The sequence below is a fragment of the Dama dama genome, chromosome 15 (assembly GCF_033118175.1).
Source record: "Dama dama isolate Ldn47 chromosome 15, ASM3311817v1, whole genome shotgun sequence".
Lineage (NCBI taxonomy): Eukaryota > Metazoa > Chordata > Mammalia > Artiodactyla > Cervidae > Dama > Dama dama.
The window spans coordinates 65,628,192-65,644,674 of record NC_083695.1 but is presented as its reverse complement, the minus strand read 5'-3'; the positions used below and the strand labels follow the sequence as shown (position 1 = coordinate 65,644,674).

General features: G+C 54.4%; 1 protein-coding gene across 1 annotated transcript; it reads left to right on the top strand.

Moving 5' to 3' along the window:
* Positions 1–5,268: 5,268 nt before the first annotated feature.
* Positions 5,269–9,414, top strand: SFRP5 (secreted frizzled related protein 5). The gene is made up of 3 exons (XM_061163124.1): positions 5,269–5,791; positions 7,503–7,580; positions 9,061–9,414. The coding sequence occupies exons 1-3, from the start codon at positions 5,269–5,271 to the stop codon at positions 9,405–9,407; spliced, it is 948 nt and encodes a 315-aa protein (XP_061019107.1). The 3' UTR covers positions 9,408–9,414.
* Positions 9,415–16,483: the final 7,069 nt, after the last annotated feature.

Genomic DNA, 16,483 nt, shown 5'->3' with positions numbered 1-16,483 from the left:
TCTTCATTCTACAGACCACTCCCCCTGGGCTTTTTGCTGAGCACTCAGCAGCAGTTGCTGTGAAGACAGGTGTCACAGGAGGGGAACACTGAGACTGCAAAAGGCAGGTAATTCCAGGAGGCTCTGGAATAAAGACGAGATTCAGTCTCAAGTCCTCAGGCATCCCATTCCCCCGGGAGGCAGGCAAGCTTGTGCTGGCAAGACCTCCACACAGCCAGGGACAGGGACTTCCCTGGTGGTCTAGCAGCTAAGGCACTGTACTCCCAATACAGGGGGCCCAGGTTCCATCCCAGGTCAGGGAACTAGATCCCATATGCCCCAACTAAGACCCAAGCAACCAAATAAATAAATAAAAATAAATATCAAAAAGAAGAGCTGGGGACAGAAGAGGTCCCACCTTGGACCAAGGACAAAGTCAGCCTCATCTCCATCATCATCCCAAAGCCCTTCTTTTTCATTATTCTCAAGATAGTCCCATGGAGAATGCAGGACAGAGACTGCGTTCCTCACTTTACAGATGAGGAAACAGACTCGGGGTGTGGGAGGCACTTGCTATTAAGCTGAAAACACACAACTGAGACCTTCCGACTCCAAGCATGGTGCACTCCCCCACTGGGACACGCCTCCCCCAGAGGCCTTGGAGGGGCACGAACGTGGCAGATCTCTTGCTATGGCTCTGTTCTAGCACTCATCACAGATCTACTATACACCGGGCACTCTGCCACGTGCTTCTCTCATCCTGTATCCAGTAAATCCTCACCACCACCCAGTAAATAAATGTTACTAACCACATTTTGCAAATAAACAAATTCAGGTCCAAAGTCCAATAGACATATGTCCAAAGACACACAACTAGGATGCAGTTGGAATTCACCACCAGTCAGTCAGACTCAAAGCCCTGACTCCTCCCACGACACTTCACTGCTTTCATGAGTCCACATTCTCCACATGGGCCAGTATAGACACTCTTTCTCATGTACGCCTGGCCCATAGCAGGTGCTAGCTAAATGTTAGTTCATGAAATCATTTTTCCCATGACTAAAGATTAAAAGGAACAAAGGAGGCTATTTCAAACAGACAAAAATTACAATCCAACCAGAACACATAATAATCACAAAACTTTATGCTGCTAATAATGCAGCTTCAAAATGTAAAAAACAAAACTGAATCAAAAGAAAAAAAGAAAAGAAAAATTAGCGAACCCACAAAGTAGATTTTATACACCTCTATCAGAAATGAACAGAGGAAATAAGCCAGTGGTTCTTAAACTTTTTGATCTCAGAACCTCTTTACACCCTTAAAAATTGAAATTTTAAATTAAAGAACTTATGTTTATATAGATTTATACCTATTAGTATCTACCATGGTTAAAATGAAAACTGAAAAAAAAATATTAATTCATTTCAAACAACCATAATACACCCATTATGTTGACATAAATAACAAATTATGTGAAAAATAATCATATTTTACAAAACAAAAAAAATAGTGAAAAGAGTGGCACCGTTTTACACTTTTGCAGTCTCATTCATGTCTAGGTTAACAGAAGACAGACAGATATCACCTGCATTCAATCTGTTGTTACATGTTGCTTTGGTTGACATATATGGAGAAAATTTGGCTTTACATAGAAATGTAAAAAAGAGAGTATTTTTTTTAAAAAGAGAGTATTTTAATAGCCTTTTCAGATATTATGGCTATCAAATTGATACCGCCAAAATATTGGCATGTGGCAGTTCCTTCAATGTTGGTTGTAATGTAGAATCTGAATCCACATCAATAAACTTTTCTTACTTAACAAAATTAAATCCTTAAAATATCTTGCACTTTGAGTAGATCTTCAAATTACGTACAATTTTGACCTTGTAGACTACCTAAAAGGCACTTGGGGACCCTCAAGGGAACCCTGACTACAAGGAGAACCACTGAAGTAGGCACTGAAAAAGCAGGAAAATAGGGACTTCCCTGGTGGTCCAGTGGTTAAGAATCTATGATTCCAATCACAGGGATCCTAGGTCCGGGGAATAAGCTCCCGAACAAGCTCGCACATGCTGCAACTAAGACCCCATGCAGCCAAAAAGAAAAGAAGAAAAAATGTTGGTTTTGATACCTTTAGCTAGCCAGGTGATTGTTGGCCCCACTGCACAGCTTGAGGGATCTTAGCAAGGAGTCCTAACCACTGGACCACCAGAGAATTCCCCATAATTCCCAAGAATCCCCAATCAAAGAGTTATCTGTGTAGAACTTTGCTCACAACAAACCATGAGTACACATTGTTTTGAACAAGCAAGTTCCTCCATCAGCTGGGGGAAACATGTGCCTGGACAGACAGCAGACGCTCCCAGATGGACAGATGTCCAGCATGCCAAGTGTTTCACCCAGTTGCCCTGGCCCTGGAGCAGGCTCATCAGGAAGGGAGATCACATCAGAGCACAGCCTCCTCCTTTCTCTGGCACCAGGGCCAAAGTAATAAGCCAGCCTGGCCACAGAGAGAAAGCTTCCCTGAATGACTGCCCCAGGGTCAGCCCCCACCCAGGTTTGGTTTTTATTAAAGGCTTCCCACCTCAATTTCATCACAGGCCCCATTTCCAGGAGCCTCAGGGGCCCCCAAGGCAGAATTGTCAGGTAAAGCCTACCCATATTCCTCTTCCAGGAGGTTTCCAGCCTCGCCCCTCTACCCTTCAGAGGCCCTGGAGCTGCCAGGTACAGATGGCCCTGGCTCTCAGACCACGTGCAGTTCTTACATAAGCAGTCCAGAAACAATGCCTCACTTTGTCCAGGTCAGGCACTGGGATACCAAAAAACAGCATTAGGAGACCAGCTGCCCAGGGAGCCAGCACCTTGTTCAACCACCTGGGAGCTCCAACACTCTTGCCAGTGCCCAAAACCACACTTCCCCTTGAGTAGAGAAGCTCTGCCAAGCCCAGGGCAGGGGGGTGAGGGGTAAGCCGGAGTGCACGGAGCAGAATTGCTGCTCAGAGTCCCAAGTCGGAGCCAGGGCCAAGGTGTCCGAGTGAGCTTTCAGAGCACACACCACATTTATCTCCTAAAGTCACACATCCCTTGGCAAGCTAACATTCCTGGATGCCTATTATGTGCTGGCATTGTGCAGGAGGCTGTCTTTCCATGCACCACTTTGTTTGCCCCTCACAATATCTGCTGAAGAGGTTCTATTTCACAAACAAGGAAATGAAGGGTCAGAACAGCTAAGTATTTGCCCAAGGTCATCACTCAGAGTATACACTCAGACACGAACCTGGCTCTTTCTGTCTGCAGAGTCCAAGATCTTGCACCCTGCAGGGAACGGTCCTTCACCTTCTGAGTGGTCATCCCAGAACCTCTCACGCTGGAGTTGGGAGAGGGAGAAATGGGAGGAAAGTGTGTTCCAATTAGGTCATCCTGGACATCAAAACAACAGAGGGCTGTTCCACCCGAGGGCTCTGTCTGCCTAATTTTCCTCTGCCTCCTTGGCCATGTCTTGCATCTTCTTCTCAAAACTAGATCAGATGAGGCAGGCCCGATGTCTTTTGTATTTCTGTATCCCCATCTGTGGGATGCACATCTCAAGCCTTGCACACAGTAAGTGTTTTTTGTGTATCCTTTGACTATTAAGAGAAGTAGTCCTTCACTGCTCTCCACTACCACTGCAAGGATAGATCCGTGGGAAGATGGGAGCCTTGGAGACATTCAGGAGAATGGGGTGGGGAGGATTTTAGGGCAAGAGTGTAGGGGGCAAGTGCCCCAGAACTTCTTCCCCTAGCTCAGAGCACCCCAAACCCTGCTACAAGACTCCTCCCCAGGATACCCTCTCCAACAAAGGCTGGGGAGTCAGGTCTCCAGTTAGGTTCTCAGGAAGGAACCCCCCATCCCACCCCACCTCCAAGCCTCTTGGCCAAAGCTCCTCCCACAGGAAAGTCAATGGAAGGCTGGATCCAGATGGACCCCATGTTTGGAAGGGGTCCTGAAACCCTGAAACCCTGCCCCCTCTCTGATACCTCCCTGGATATCCTCCTCAATTCCTTCCTTCTCTAGGCTCCCAGAGGAGGTACACTCTCCTCCCTCAGCCTTTCCTACTCTAGACTGAAATTTATCTTAGGGCTGAATAGCTCCCTGGTCTTTGGAACCAAACATCTGGATTCAAATCATGGCTCCTTCATCTGTCAGCAATGTGACCAAGGGCCAGTTACTTCACTTCTCTGAGTCTCCCTCCCCACCCCACTCCCACCCCTCTACAGACACACAGAGTCACTAAGCCTACAGACTCAGACTCCAGAACCCCTGGTCATGACCCAGCTCTGACTCTTGGAACCAGATCTGGATTCAAGTCCTGGCTCCAATCCCTACTTAAGTCTTTTTAGGTCAGTGCCTTTATCTGTAAAGTGCAGATAGTAGTAGTTCCTGCCCATCTTATACCATTATTGTGAGAGTTAAATGAGGTGGTTTATGCAATGTGGTCAGAAAGACTGGACACATAGGAAGCACCCAATAAGTATTAGCCATCATGGGAAATAGTTGATCAGGTTATGAAGTGCTGTGCAGTGTCTGAGGCACTAAATAAGTGCTCACTAAACAGCAGGTATGATTATCTTGGCCCCCACTAAGCTGGGATGTCCGGGAGGTGAGCTCTGGATCACATCCGTCTCTGGTTCCCCAGCCGTCAGCACAGCTGCCCGGAACCAGGCAGGAGCTCCATAAATGCGTGAGCACTGGGGGTGAAGCACTTGCCCGGCTGAACCAGGAGGGTGTGAGCAGCCAGAAGCCTCCTGCCGGGAAAGGGGAGAACCGAGGTGTCAGGAAAGAGAAAACAGAGCAGAAGGGTAAAGGCCGAGACGGAGAGATAACCACGTGAAGTGAGTGAGAAAAGGAACAGGAGAGGCTGTGTCGGAGAGAGATAAGGAGGAAGGATGGAGAAAGGGTAGAGACGAGGGAAAAGCCTGGGGAGGTAAAGGAGGCCTGGCGAGAGGCGCAAGGCCAGGCTGGAGCACTGGCGGGGGAGCAGGCGAGCGGGAGAGGGGCGCGCGAGCGGGCGGGACGCTGGGCGGAACGCGCGGGCCCCAGGGCAGGAGGGGCCGAGGGGGCGCCACCCTGCCTCCCCGCCACGGGGCGGGGGCCGGGCGGCCGGAGATTGGCTGGGGCGCGCGGCGAGGCCGGGGCTGGAGCCCCAAGGTGGGAGGCGCCAGGATCACTCGCTGCGCCCGGGAGCGGAGCGAGGCTGCCATCCACTCGGGCGACCTCAGAGGCAGCGGAGTGTCGGGGGCCTGCGCAGCCATGCGGGCAGCGGCGGGGGGCGCGCGGGCGGCCGCGCTGGCGCTGCTGCTGGGGGCGCTGCACGGGGCGCCGGCGCGGGGCGAGGAGTACGACTACTACGGCTGGCAGACCGAGCCGCTGCACGGGCGCTCGTACTCCAAGCCGCCCCAGTGCCTCGACATCCCCGCTGACCTGCCGCTCTGCCACACGGTGGGCTACAAGCGCATGCGGCTGCCCAACCTGCTGGAGCACGAGAGCCTGGCCGAAGTGAAGCAGCAGGCGAGCAGCTGGCTGCCGCTGCTGGCCAAGCGCTGCCACTCGGACACGCAGGTCTTCCTTTGCTCGCTCTTCGCGCCCGTCTGCCTCGACCGGCCCATCTACCCTTGCCGCTCTCTGTGCGAGGCTGTGCGCGCCGGCTGCGCGCCGCTCATGGAGGCCTATGGCTTCCCCTGGCCCGAGATGCTGCACTGTCACAAGTTCCCCCTGGACAACGACCTCTGCATCGCTGTGCAGTTCGGGCACCTGCCCGCCACCGCGCCTCCAGGTAGCGCTCCCGCCCCCGCCCCCTGCGCTCCGACTGCCCTTGGGTACCCGTAAGCCGGACCCCAATGGATGCCACAGCCCCCTAGAGGTGCCACCTCCTCTAGACACAAATAAACAGAGTCTTTGCTCAGCCCTGCATGTCCCCCGAAGCCTTCCAGCCTTCCCATCTCCCCATGGCCTGCCAGAGTAGTGCCTCCTTGCGGCTCTCGACGTTCAAACTGGTTCTCTCCCATTCCAACTGTTCCTGAAACCTCTCCTGCCTTTCCCTCGCAGCTTCCACCTTCCTAAGCTTCTGGAATCCTGGGGGGTGGGGTGGGGCAGTACTGTCACCCCATCCTGAGGCCTCCAATAAATGCCTTATCACCTCTCTCAGCCCACAGATGCCCAGGGTTGCTAAAGATGCCTTTGGCCTCAGTAGCCCTGGACCCCGGGGGCACCAAGACTAGCATCACCCCCACCTGTGTTGGGATTTGGGGAGGGGCGGAGGCTGGGGGAAAAGATGTAGCCAAAGACTGGGGGCTAAATGCAACTCTGGGCTATGGTTTCCACCCTGCCCCTATTTCCTGCACCTGGGAACCCTAAACTCTCCCACTCTTTCCCCAGTGCCCCAGGCTGGGAGACCCCTGGGTAAGACTCAGAGCAGAATGGTGAGCAAGGTGCCAGGCTCTGCCCCTAACAAGGAGCCCTTGGGCGAGTTGAGCCTCTGTCTCCTCCTTGTAAAATAGGAAGTAATCTCAGGTTCCCAAAACTTCTGAGACTCTTAAGTCCCACCTTCCACCCCAACCCCTTCCCATTACCCCTCATTCCTCTCTAGTCTCAGCCTCCCCTTCACTGTGCACTCCCCCCCCCATTCTTCTCCCCACTGTCTGCCAACCTCCTTTCAGACAGAATAAGCCCCTGTTGGACACCAGACAGGAGAATAAACAGGGGAACCAGGCAAGGAAGCTTCACCTGGGTGGCTAATATGAGAATCTAGGAAGTCCCTGGCTCTGAGACTCTCCCAAGGGGCAACACTGCCCCTGTTTTCTATCTGACTTGGCCCTCCAAAAGCAACAGAACCCCACCACACCCCACCCACCCCTCAAAGCTAACCTCACCCATGCTATCCCCAGTCCTATGCACCCACATGGGACCTGAGAGTTGAGGTTGGGTGGGGGTCTTGTGACCAGAGAGTGTTGAAAGAAGGAAAACTCCTTATTCTCAGGTTAGAAATGGGACCAGGAGGGGAGAGACACTCGCTCAAGCAGAAACAGTATGGTCCCCAGCAGAGCTCCTGGCAGGGCTCCATTATTCTGTTTTTCTTGGAGCTCAAACTTGGAAGGCAGGGAAATCCCATTCTTGGAGTCCCACCTGGCTCTGCCCTCCCACTCCCACCCTCTTTGAGCCCCTCGCCCTGCCATGATGGGGCGGCCCGCCAGAAGGCAGAGACACAGAGACAGGTCAGCTGCTACAGAAGAAGACAGTGCAGATCATGGGTGCAGCTGCCAGGGTCATGGGGCAGTCGTGCCCACCTAGTCAGTTTCGTCCCTTCACAACTTCATCTCTGGAATCTCACAACGACTCAGTGAGCATGATCACTACCAACATCCCAATTCCTGATGGGGAAGTGGAGGCTTGGGAGGCGGAGGTGGCTGGTCAGTGGGGGAGCCTGAACCCTAAGTTTGGCTCTTTGGCCTCTGATCCCCTCACCCCACCCCTGCTTCTCTCCTCAGTGACCAAGATCTGCGCCCAGTGTGAAATGGAGCACAGCGCTGACGGACTCATGGAGCAGATGTGTTCCAGCGACTTCGGTGAGTGTAGAGCCCACGTGGCCACTGCCCTCTCCCTAGAGAAATGCACTTTTTTTTTTTTTTTTTTTTTTTTTGCATCCCAGGGACTTCAGAAGCCCCTCAAGGCCGTGGTCCATCCTTGGCCAGGGCTCTTGCAGCCTTTCCTTGACCCTGCCTACAGAGGGGCCTCCAGGGCTGGATTCTCTTTGTGGGAGGCAGGCTTGGTCCAGAGATGGGTGGGGGCAGCAGAGGGGAGAGATGGGCTCCAGGATGGAAATGCAGCCCCCTGGTCCCTGGGCACCTCTGCCTAGTACCTGATGCATCTCTGGCTGGGGGTGCTGTGGTCCCTGGCCCCACAGCTTCATCCTGGAGCCTCCTCATTCCTGGGGCAGTCAGGACCTGGCTCCCGTGCAGGCCACACGGCCCAGCCTGTGGTCTTTGCCCGGTCTGTTCCCGTTTTGTGCCTTAGCCTCACTGTCTCTAAAAAAGAGAAAGCAACGAAACCCTTCCTGCAGCAGGTCTTTTATGTTGTTAGTCTGTTTGGGAAGAGAACATTATTACTGCAAGGTGTGTGTATGTCCAAGAGAGAAAAAGAGGGGGTGGGAGAAAAAGATTTTTATAACAATGTCTCTCCCTGGGTGACCAAGGTTACACTCTGGCTTCTCCCAGAGATGGGGACCCAGAGGCTCAAAGAAGGAGGATGCTACCCCAAGTGACCACGCCCTGCTCTATTGGGCTCTTTAACCACCCTGCCCACTAGCCACACACTCCACAAACATCCTACAGACTCCTACACATACCACAGACATCCTCTTATACACAAAAACATGCAGCACCACACGACACAGTCACACACACATTATAGAGGTGAGTGCGGCACTTCCCAACCCTGCACATCACAGTGGGGAAACCAGCACGCGCCCAGAGCAGCCCCTCCCCAGAGCTGGCAGTCTAGCATTTACCAGCCCACCACTGCTCCAAACACCCTCCACACACATGCACACACACAGCCAGAAATCCTACTTGGAAGCATCCACCCCCAGAGATCACGAAGTCCAGCCCTCCTCCATCACAAGGACCCCCTCCACCAAACGCTCCCTCCAAGTGGTTAGCTCCACCCCCAATATTTTCCCTTCCCTGGGGAGCCCACACCCAACTCCACTCCCCAAGGAGAGCTCTCCACCCTGCACCTGGTATCATGGAAAGGCACAGCCCAGATCTCAGTTCAAGCCAGGCTCTACAATTCAGGCCCATCACCACCTCTCCAAACCTCATTTCCCCACCACACCCACTCATGTCAGGATGAAAGCCGATAATGTCTGTACAACTCCAGCACCTGGTGGGAGCTTCATAAATAATAGAGTATACATGTGGAAGCTCCATCTCTCCAAGCCCCAGGCCTGGAGTTTCAGGCAGAGCACCAAGCATGGGGTCACCAGCATCCTAAGCAAGCCTGATGGTTCTCATGGCTGACCCCCTGTCTACCCCCCAACACACACAGTGGTCAAAATGCGCATCAAGGAGATCAAGATAGAGAATGGGGACCGGAAGCTAATTGGAGCCCAGAAAAAGAAGAAGCTGCTCAAGCCAGGCCCCCTGAAGCGCAAGGATACCAAGAGGCTTGTGCTGCACATGAAGAATGGCGCCGGCTGCCCCTGCCCACAGCTGGACAGCCTGGCTGGCAGCTTCCTGGTCATGGGCCGCAGAGTAGACGGACAGCTGCTGCTCATGGCCGTCTACCGCTGGGACAAGAAGAACAAGGAGATGAAGTTCGCGGTCAAGTTCATGTTCTCATACCCCTGTTCCCTCTACTACCCCTTCTTCTACGGGGCGGCAGAGCCCCACTGAAGGGCTCTCCTCCCTGCCCCCCCCAACCATGCCCTGTCCTGGGTCCCCATCCCCGGGGCCCTCTCTCCTCCCTGCCCCCCCAGCCATGCCCTGTCCTGGGGTCCCCATCCCCGGGGCCCTCTCTCCTCCCTGCCCCCCAGCCATGCCCGGTCCTGGGTCCCCATCCCCGGGGCCCTCTCTCCTCCCTGCTCCCCAGCCATGCCCGGTCCTGGGTCCCCATCCCCGGGGCCCTCTCTCCTCCCTGCTCCCCAGCCATGCCCGGTCCTGGGTCCCCATCCCCGGGGCCCTCTCTCCTCCCTGCCCCCCAGCCATGCCCTGTCCTGGGTCCCCATCCCCGGGGCCCTCTCTCCTCCCTGCCCCCCAGCCATGCCCGGTCCTGGGTCCCCATCCCCGGGGCCCTCTCTCCTCCCTGCCCCCCAGCCATGCCCTGTCCTGGGTCCCCATCCCCGGGGCCCTCTCTCCTCCCTGCCCCCCAGCCATGCCCTGTCCTGAGTCCCCATCCCCGGGGCCCTCTCTCCTCCCTGCTCCCCAGCCATGCCCGGTCCTGGGTCCCCATCCCCGGGGCCCTCTCTCCTCCCTGCTCCCCAGCCATGCCCTGTCCTGGGTCCCCATCCCCGGGGCCCTCTCTCCTCCCTGCCCCCCAGCCATGCCCTGTCCTGGGTCCCCATCCCCGGGGCCCTCTCTCCTCCCTGCCCCCCAGCCATGCCCTGTCCTGGGTCCCCATCCCCGGGGCCCTCTCTCCTGCCCACCTGGCCTCCCCCTCCCCCGGGCTGACCCAGCCGCTGCCGCAGGGCGGTTCACGCAGAGCTGTAGGATCACAGGCCCTAAGGGATGGACACCAAGCCAGGCTGTCCTTGGCCGAGGGGTTCTGGGGTCCTTGGAGGTTTGCTCCCAGAGAACCAGGCCTTTCTCAGTTCGGGGGGAAGCCCCAGGGTCTCAGAAAGTAAGCAGAGAGAAGAGAGCGAGGGAATGGTGCAGGGGCTTGGAGCAGCCTGAGGAGGTGGCTTTCCCGGGGAGCAGGTGGTATCAGCCTCACTCTGTTAGCGGTGGGGCCTCACCCAGGAAAGGGAAGTCTTGGCATTAGGCTGAGCTACTTGGGAGACAGTTCCCAGCATCCATGCCCCTTCATGTGTCCCCATCACCGCCCCCAGAGGAAAAGGTCATGGTGCCCTCCAGCCACACTTTCCCACCTCTCCCATCTCCCCCTGACTCCTTCCCCACTGGACTGGGGAGAAGCCCAGCCCAGCCCCCGCCCAGAAGCTCGCTCCTCAGCCTCCACATGTCCCTATATCCTGATGACCATAAATTATTGCTTCTGCTGCGAGGCCATAGATACTAGACTGATGCAGGTAGGATTTGGTTTTCTATTTTTTTTTTTTTAAGTTTTTAATTAAATCAAAGAAAACAGTTGATTTTGACCAGGTGATTTCTTTGTCAGCTAGTTCCAGGAGGGAGGGCGAGGGGCCGTTCAGAAGGGACTTTGAGAAAGAGGCCTTTTTGTAACCCACGGTCTGTCCACACAGACATACTTGGAATGCCTAAAAAGAGCAATTCCCATGTTTTTGCAGGATCCGCTGAGAACACACAGCAAGGGTAACCCTTCTTATCCCCACAATGAGACTAAGTGAGCGATGGGGATGACTATCCTTTTGTCTCAGAGGAAGGACAGAGATGCCAAGTTCCCCAGCCTTCTCCCACACTCAGAAGGTTCCCGTGGTCCTGCAGCATCTCCCTGAGATGGGCAGTGCCCGCTCTGAGAAGCCCCTAAGAGGCTGGGCCACAGGGAACTACTCTGAAGGGCCAGAGGCCTAAACATGTCACTCCTACCCCTTCAGAGCTCAGACACCCCTGGACCCTGAACCTGTAGGAGATGGTGGCGTGAACAGGTGCTACTCCAAGCTGGTCCCTGGAGCATCAGTATCGCCTGAGCTGGTGAGAACTGCAGAAGCTCAGACCTTTAACACTTTGAAGCATCTGGGGAGCTTTTACAAAATACTAGGCCCTACGCTAAAACAATTAAACCTTAACCTCTGGAGGGTGCTCCGAAATCAGCATTTCCAGGTGCCCCCTGGGTGGTGGGAAGCCAGGGCTGAGAACTTCCATCCAGATAAGCTAACGGCCGAGGCCAGAGCAGGGTAAGGGGCTGAGCTTCTTCAGGCTGGAGGAGTCCTGGTCCTGCTTGCAGGGAGGGGACCAGCTCTAACGCTTCCGGGGGCTTCTTCGATGAGCTCAGAGCAAAGGCAGGCAGCTACCTTGAGCTGGATGAGGCAGCAAGGGGAGAAGCCTTGAAATGGAGGCGACAGGCTACTGTCACTCAAATGTTCAGAATATGGGAGGGATGATGCCAGGAAAGCGTCCTGGGGTACCATCGGCAGATGCTGAGGGACAGGACAGATGTACTCAGAGCAGGGAGTCGCAGACACCCTTAGAGCTTTCCTCACCAACTGGGGTTCAGCTGGGATGCCACGTCCAATCAAGACCTACTGCTCATCCAAAACAATGGAGCCACGTTCTCTCTCGAGATGAGGAAAAGCCCTGGCTTGCTCCCGCAGCTCTCAGAGAAGCGAGAAACGAAGAGGCCAGTGCCAGCTAACAGGTGGTCTGACAGCCAGCCATAAATCACCTCCCTGGCAGTCAGGTGGCCCCACCACAGGTCAGGAGCGGCAGAGGCCCGCTTGTTTCTCCTCCCTCTGAGGACGCCACTGCCACCCACCCTCACCCAAAGCCTGCCCAGCCCACCTGGCTCCCTGAATACACCCCTTGTCTCCCAGCCTCCTACCCCGACCAAATATTTATGGACACTTCTATGGTCAACCAGGACCAGGAATTATTTTTCCACTGAATACACAGGCCTCGGGCTGCCTCTGGCCAGAGCACAATACTGACCTCTGTCAGGTGCTGGCAGCCCGAGAGAGGGAGCGGGCGGGGAGGGGCTCCCTGAGCTCCTCACCCACCCCTACAAAGGCAGCAGGCCCCACTCTGCACCTCACCTCTGTCCCCAACACCTGCTGTCAGAGCCCCCAGGACTCTCTTCCCTGGGACCAGACACCCAAGAGGCCCAGCAAGGCCTGAGCCCTTGCTCTTTCTGTCCAGCCACAGAACACTCCCTCCTGGCCAGCCTGAGACAGGCGGCGGGAGCTGCCCCACGGGCGTCTGCACTGCGTGTCAGTGACTGTGGGGAGCAGAAGCCCCCAGAGACAGCGGGGCTTCCCCATGCAAGGGGGTCTGGAGCTGGGAGGTCCACGTCCTAGGCTCGTTCTGTCTTCCTGCTCTGCCTGGGGGTGGTGCCTCCTCCTCCCAACTTCTCAGCCACATTCCAGGGAGCAAGGCAGGGAAGGGCTAAGAGCAAAAGCTGCCCGTCAGCTGCCTCTGGCCCTTTTGATCAGGAAAACAGTAATTTCCCAACAAGTCCCACCTGGTAGATTTCCACTTCTCACTCACCAGCCAACACTCAAGTCACATGGCCAGCCCCAGTTGCAAGGTAGCAAGGAAGTCAAGTGTTTCAGTTGAGGACAAAATGAGCATTCTGATATCGAACAGAAGGGATCTGGGGAAGGCCTCCAACACTCAGGATCGGGCGAGAAAGCCAGCAGAGCCCAGCTCTGGGTTCCGATGCTGTGACCTCACGACCATGTGCCACTGGGACCAGCGCCCAGCCGGAAAACGGAGTAATCGTATCTACTTCACAGGCTGGCCGAGCGTTAATTGGAGAAATGCAGGAAAAAATACCTGGAAACAGGGCCCAGCCATTTAGAAATGTTCATTAAATAGTCATTAGTATTTTTATTAACCAAAGGTCTTGACCTAGCACAGTGCTTGTGCAAAATAAGTGCTTATTAAATTCCTAATTGATTTGTTAACCAACTAAGAAATGCTTCTGGCAGGGAAGGCAGGAACATCTAAAGGCCGTAATTGTTACTTCTAGAAGGGGGAGAGAGTCTACATTTGGGGTTTCATATCAGAAAATACATACCTGGGTATGTAGGGCAGTAGAGGGGAGAAGACATATAATACTACACTAGTCCTCAGTATATCAAGCCCATTAATGTATAAATAACCAAGTACTTTGGCATTCTTTCTTAAAGGTCCCAGTGTAGGTACTATTATTATCCCCATTTGTTATTTTTTAACTGTTTAATTCGGCTGCACCGAGCAGCATGCAGAATCTTCAGTTCCTTGACCAGGCACTGGACTTGTGCCCCCTGTGGTGGGAAAGTGCAGACCCTAACCACTGGACCGCCAGGGAATTCCCCATCCCCACATTAATGATGAGGTGGCTCAGTGGTAAAGGACCCACTTGCAACGCAGGAGACCTGGGTTCAATCCCTGGGTCGGGAAGATCCCCTGGAGGAAGAAACGGCAACCCACTCCAGTACTTTCAGGGAAATCCCATGGACAGAGGAGCCTGGCAGGCTACAGTCCACGGGGTCACAAAAGAGTCGGACACGACTTAGCAACTAAACAACAATTTTAATGATGAGGAGGCTGAGGTTCAGAGAAGTTAATGAACTTATTGAAGGACACACAGCTGTACTTAGCAGTGTGGTGAGGATTTGACCCCCACGCTCTTAACCCTGGGGACTACTGCCTACAGGGAGCAAAGCCGAAGACAGGGGGGCAGGATCGGTGTGGAAGCAGCTGTGCTTCTGTTACCCTGCCTCACAGGAAGATTTTGGGGGGCCCCTGCTCAGATCCCACTCCAACGGCGCTAAGAGCAGCAGAGAGGCCAGTCTTGAACACCTCCCTAACCCCTCCTCCCCTCTCAACCCATCAGCATCCAGCCTCTTGGGTGCCACAAAGGAAGCTCACATCCCACAAGTGTTCAGTTGGCTGTAATCCTGGCTAAAGTTCACTCCTTGGGAAATCCAGTGTGGGGGGTGGTTGTTGCTGGAATGTGTGTGGCTGGGACCCAGTGTCCCAGCTCAGACAGCAGGCTCTGCTGGGGCCAGGGGGACCAGGAATCCCCAGCCCCCAGCTGTGCCCGAGAATGGAATGTGCTGCTCTGGGTGTTGAAAAAGACTCAGCCAGGGAGGTGGGGGAACTCCTGCCACAAGACTGCCTCTGTTCCCCTGGAGGCTGAGCCCACTTCACTAGGGCTGGTGGTGGGGAGGCCCCTTCCATTAGCTCAGCACCTCAGAAACTCCTGGAGTTTGTGGGGGCAAGGCAGAACAGAGGGTAGGTGACAGCCAGGACGGCTATGGTGACCCAGTTTTTCTCTGGTGCCCAGAAGCACCTGTGACACAGTTCCCACCAGGGCTCCACGGTATACTAGCTATGTGACCTTGGGCAGGTAACTTAGCTCCACTTACTCATTGGTTAAGTTAGTAACAGAACATAGCTTTGGGGACTCTCGTGAGGTTTAAATGAGATGGCACACTCAGCACACTGCCCAGTACGCGTGCTCAGCAAACACAGGTACTATGATCTTAAAGCCACCAGCTGCAGGAGAGATGCTGGAGCCAGGGCCCCTTGATGCCTCGAAGGTTCCATGGAGACAAAGAGATGATACTGGTGCTTCTCTTGGCTTCAACTCTGAGGGCTAAGTGACCAACGACCACAAATCCGGAAGACCCCAGAAACCAGGGCCAGTTCAAGGTCTGCCAAGGATCACTGGAGACTGCTCCCCACCAAGAGCAGCCCACAAAAAATGATGGAGAGAACCCTCAACGCAAGTCAGGCTGTGGGAGCTGGCTGTCCATCCACGTCTGCCCAGCAGGCCCCAGGGCCGTCCTAGACCTGGCTCCCGTCCCCTCACTGGGTCCCCGAGAACAAACCGAAAGGCATCTTTAACACCAGGCATCCAATTCCACAAGGGACAACCTGCCCTCTAGGCTATACACCTTTGGTGCCCTCTATGCTGGAGACCCCAGAGAGCTGGAAGGCACCACCCACTCCTCGTAAAACCCTCCAGGGCTCCATTCTCACTTCCCAGTGGTACCTGCACTCTGAAGCTGTCCATTGCTGGCCTGCTCTGAGGCCCTCACATGCACCTCAAGGGGACAAGGTACCCTTCCTTCTTCACTGACCCCAGATGATGAAAACCTTGTTTCTCACGCCCCTGAATCCTACATCCTGAAAGCTCCTCAAGCTATAGTCTGTATTCCACCAACATTAGACATTGTTTTCATTTTCCCAACATAAAATATTGACTCTGCTTTTTCAAACTACAGTCTGGCCTCATTCTTTCCTGAATAATAATCTATAATTATTCTCTGGTTTTAAAAAAAAATCGCTGTTCTAAGCCATGCGGAGCAGAGTTGTTTTGCTATTCCTGAAGACTGCCAGGAAGAGAGAAATAAGTTAGCGTTTATTGAGCATTTACTATGTGCCAGGCACCTAGCTTCCCACCTAAAGTGGACTGTCTTATTTAATCCTCACAGCAACCATATGAGATAAGAGACCACTCTCCACCCACTTTACAGATGAGTAAAGCAGCACAGACAGGCTTGGGGGCAAGCCTCCCCCTGTAGCAACTCATTCCAGCGTGGGTGCAGTCAATGTAGAATGGGGCCAAGTGTGGAGCTGGCCCATCACAGCACCTGCCTTTACTGCCACTGGGATGCTCCCTGGCAAGTGCACACTGCTCCGGCTCTAAGGAAAGCCCCTCTGGCTTCATCCTCCAATGTGGTGGGGAACTGCATCTTCACATGGATGCAGTGTGGCTCCCGCAGTGAGGGGCTGGACTGGATTAACTCTGAGCATCCCTCCAAGTGACCAACCGGGACACACACTCTCCATGAGAAGAACTTCCTTCCTGGGCCTGTGCTCTTTTGCTCAAAGACCCTATTTTCCACTCCTCCAGCATTTCCTCTGGACTACCAAGCTGCTGAAGCCACTTTGGTACTAAGTACTGTGAACATGCTCTTCTGTCAAAACTGCCAGAGCAAGGTTCCAGCTGCTTCCCTGCCTCCTGGGGCTCCTCGGGAGCTGCTGGGGGTCTCTCACACTAGGGGGAGGTCCCAGACCAAGGCCTCAGTGCAAGGACTCCCCATGCATTGCAGTCCAAGGTGCATGTGCATGGGGTCGTGAGGATGTGGCTGAAACCTGACCTCGACCCCAAGGCAGAGTCCCTCTGC

Bases quoted from the DNA above. Each gene is read 5' to 3' on its own strand.
- SFRP5 (XM_061163124.1), top strand. From the start codon at position 5,269: ATGCGGGCAGCGGCGGGGGGCGCGCGGGCGGCCGCGCTGGCGCTGCTG. The intron at 5,792-7,502 runs GTAGCGCTCCCG...TTCTCTCCTCAG, and splicing joins GCCCGCCACCGCGCCTCCAG to TGACCAAGATCTGCGCCCAG. The intron at 7,581-9,060 runs GTGAGTGTAGAG...CAACACACACAG, and splicing joins GATGTGTTCCAGCGACTTCG to TGGTCAAAATGCGCATCAAG.